Below are 2,873 nucleotides of genomic sequence, written 5' to 3' on the forward strand. Positions count from 1 at the left end.
GGCTGACGACTTAATGTTAGCGCAAGTAGCCGTATTTATATTGGGCTCCGTTGAAACTTCATCAAGTACACTTTCTTACTGCCTCCATGAACTTGCATATCATCCTGAAGAACAGGTAATATACTAAAGAAAAATTTATAGTAGCACTCTAAAATAACTGCCATTCTTGCATGAAATTTTAAATAATCGTTTACATTTTTACCGCCTGCAGGAAAAATTATTTAAAGAGATCGACGAAGCACTTAAAAGAACCGGAAAGGACATTTTAGAGTATGACGACTTAATGCAATTAAAATATTTATCTTCCTGCCTTCATGGTATGTATTGGATGTTTATTTTCCTTTTTATTGTCGATAACTTTCGTAATTATTTAACTTATAACCGAATGTTTTTTCAGAAACACTACGTAAATATCCACCAGTTGCTTTCCTGGACAGAATATGTAATAAGAGGTATAAGCTAAACGATGATGTTACAATTGAAAAAGGCATACCGGTATTTGTAAATGTACTCGCAATACATTACGACGAAAAGATATTCCCTGAACCTGAAAAGTGGCGTCCCGAGAGAATGAACGCGTCGTCCGACAATGATAATCTTCAATTTACATTCTTGCCTTTCGGAGAAGGACCCCGGTTTTGTATAGGTAAAATAGTTAAATCATTTCACAATTCAAACATTAATTTATGCGTGTGTGAACGTGACTGCGAAAACGTACAAACGTTCCATTCATGGGTGATGTAATTGATTTGACATTATTGCTGATTTTTAATTTTGTAATTTTGTAATCACTCTCTTTATTAATTTAAACTTGTTTCATTGCAAATGAAAATATCGTTCTATCATATACATATTTATTTACAGGAAAACGATACGGAATGATGCAAATGCGAACAGCTTTGGCACAGCTATTACATAAATACAAATTGGAGCCTGCGAGCCCTTATAAGGTGGAAAGCGATCCATACAGCGTTATTCTGGCGCCTGCCGACGGTGGCACCGTCAAATTTGTACCACGATAAATCTTGTGATTTTTTTTAAATAACATTTATTTAATTAAATAGAAACATTATGTATGACTGATACGCATTTCTTATAAGTACTTATTAAATAATTTACAGTAATTCTGATTATTAAATTATATCAATTAATATTTATCGCTTTTTATTTTCTAAAAGTATATAAATTCCGTTATCAATTATTACGATTAATACGTATTAAAAATTAACGTTTCGTCTCATTAATTTTTATGCATTTTTATTATAATCTGCAAACCGATAAAAATGTCAAAATAATAATGAAATGGAACCAACGGATTAACATTATGTTACATAGTGATAAGTGATAAAATAGATAAGATTTTCTATGACATTCCAATCTAAACACTAAAACTCTACCCAGTAGAAAATATACAATAAGTTATTGTAATTTATAGGGTTTTTCAATGTGGATTTTGGCACAACCATACGCCGCCAAAATCTACGCAAATCTACCGAAAAAAAATACCGAAATAGATCTTAGTTGACATTATAATATATATTTATTGATACAATGTTAACATCATGTGTTGTTACGCGGTTCTTCAATTTAAGTGCATCATCAATAGCATTTTATACATATTATTAGGTTTCAAGATAACGTTGGGAGACAACTTTTTCATCTCTTCAAATAGCATGTTATGTATGAACCAAGGAATCAATCGTGAGATAGGCATTATGTTGACAAATTAAGAATGGAGTTTATTGTCTGGATATTTGGAAAGACTTCCTTTGATTTCCTATGATTATTTGTAAATATGATATTCGTGTTGATATATTTTGGAGCGCGTATCATAATTGTGTTTTATTTAGCAAAGTAGATAAGCTAGTTTAAGACTCCATAACAAATATTTTCATTACACATTATACGACCACGTTCGTTATGTACGATTTTTTCGTACGATGTTATTATTGTGAATTAAAAAAAACAATAACACGAATAGACTCTTAAAGCATTATTTGTACCCTAAATTTGATCATAATCTTGTTGCTAATCCACATAATATTCAATTTTTTTAAATCAACTTTAGAACAAAATCGATTAAATTTGTAACATTCTACATATTAGAAGAATGATAATAAAGCTGATGAATAAAACTGTTTTCTTTTTTACCTACTACTATAGGTACTGACTGACTACTGACTATGTTAAGACAAGATCATTGAGCAGAAAAAATACGCCAGGCTTAAATGCTTAGCAAATTCGTGGATACTTAGATATTAAAAGAATTGTCTTCTTCTTTTCTTTGCAATTAATTATTATTGGTTGGATTTTAGAACGATTATTTTTAACAAAAAGCTAAACCATATTAAAATTGTAAGAACTGACCAAATTTAAATGGAACCACCCACTTTCAAATAAAAACAGTGTCAAAATCGGTTCACCCAGTAAAAAGTTATGAGTGAACACAAAAAATACATAGTATGTGTTGGTTGTCCGTTATTGTGTGAATATTATATCAATATTGCGTACAATATAATTGCTATTCTAACATGGAGTAAGTACACATATAATATGGCATATCATAGGGGTACCTTTAATTTTATTACGATGTTATTAAATAAAATCAGCCATCAAAAATATATCTTGCTATTTTGCAATACCCACAATGCTTTAATACCTACCAACCTTATGCATTCGTAGAATATGGGTAGCAATCATTACTCATATATCATATTACATCATTATTCATTTCTTGACCAAAGATATTATTGGTATGATTATAATTGAATATGCATTAATAGCTTGATCCCTCTTGGCTTATTTTTTATGTCATTGTCAGCAATGGAGCTGATGGATCGCCTGATGGTAAGCGCTGCCATCATGGGCGATGG

At 30.6% G+C, this 2,873-nt stretch overlaps 1 protein-coding gene across 1 annotated transcript; it reads left to right on the plus strand.

The window, feature by feature from the left end:
* Nucleotides 1-6: 6 nt before the first annotated feature.
* Nucleotides 7-1,147, plus strand: LOC119830198 (cytochrome P450 3A31-like). Its single transcript, XM_038353110.1, has 4 exons — nucleotides 7-115; nucleotides 212-317; nucleotides 398-646; nucleotides 865-1,147. Exons 1-4 carry the CDS (start codon nucleotides 14-16, stop codon nucleotides 1,020-1,022), a joined length of 615 nt encoding a protein of 204 aa, XP_038209038.1. The 5' UTR covers nucleotides 7-13; the 3' UTR covers nucleotides 1,023-1,147.
* Nucleotides 1,148-2,873: the final 1,726 nt, after the last annotated feature.

This window comes from Zerene cesonia, chromosome 11 (assembly GCF_012273895.1).
Source record: "Zerene cesonia ecotype Mississippi chromosome 11, Zerene_cesonia_1.1, whole genome shotgun sequence".
Lineage (NCBI taxonomy): Eukaryota > Metazoa > Arthropoda > Insecta > Lepidoptera > Pieridae > Zerene > Zerene cesonia.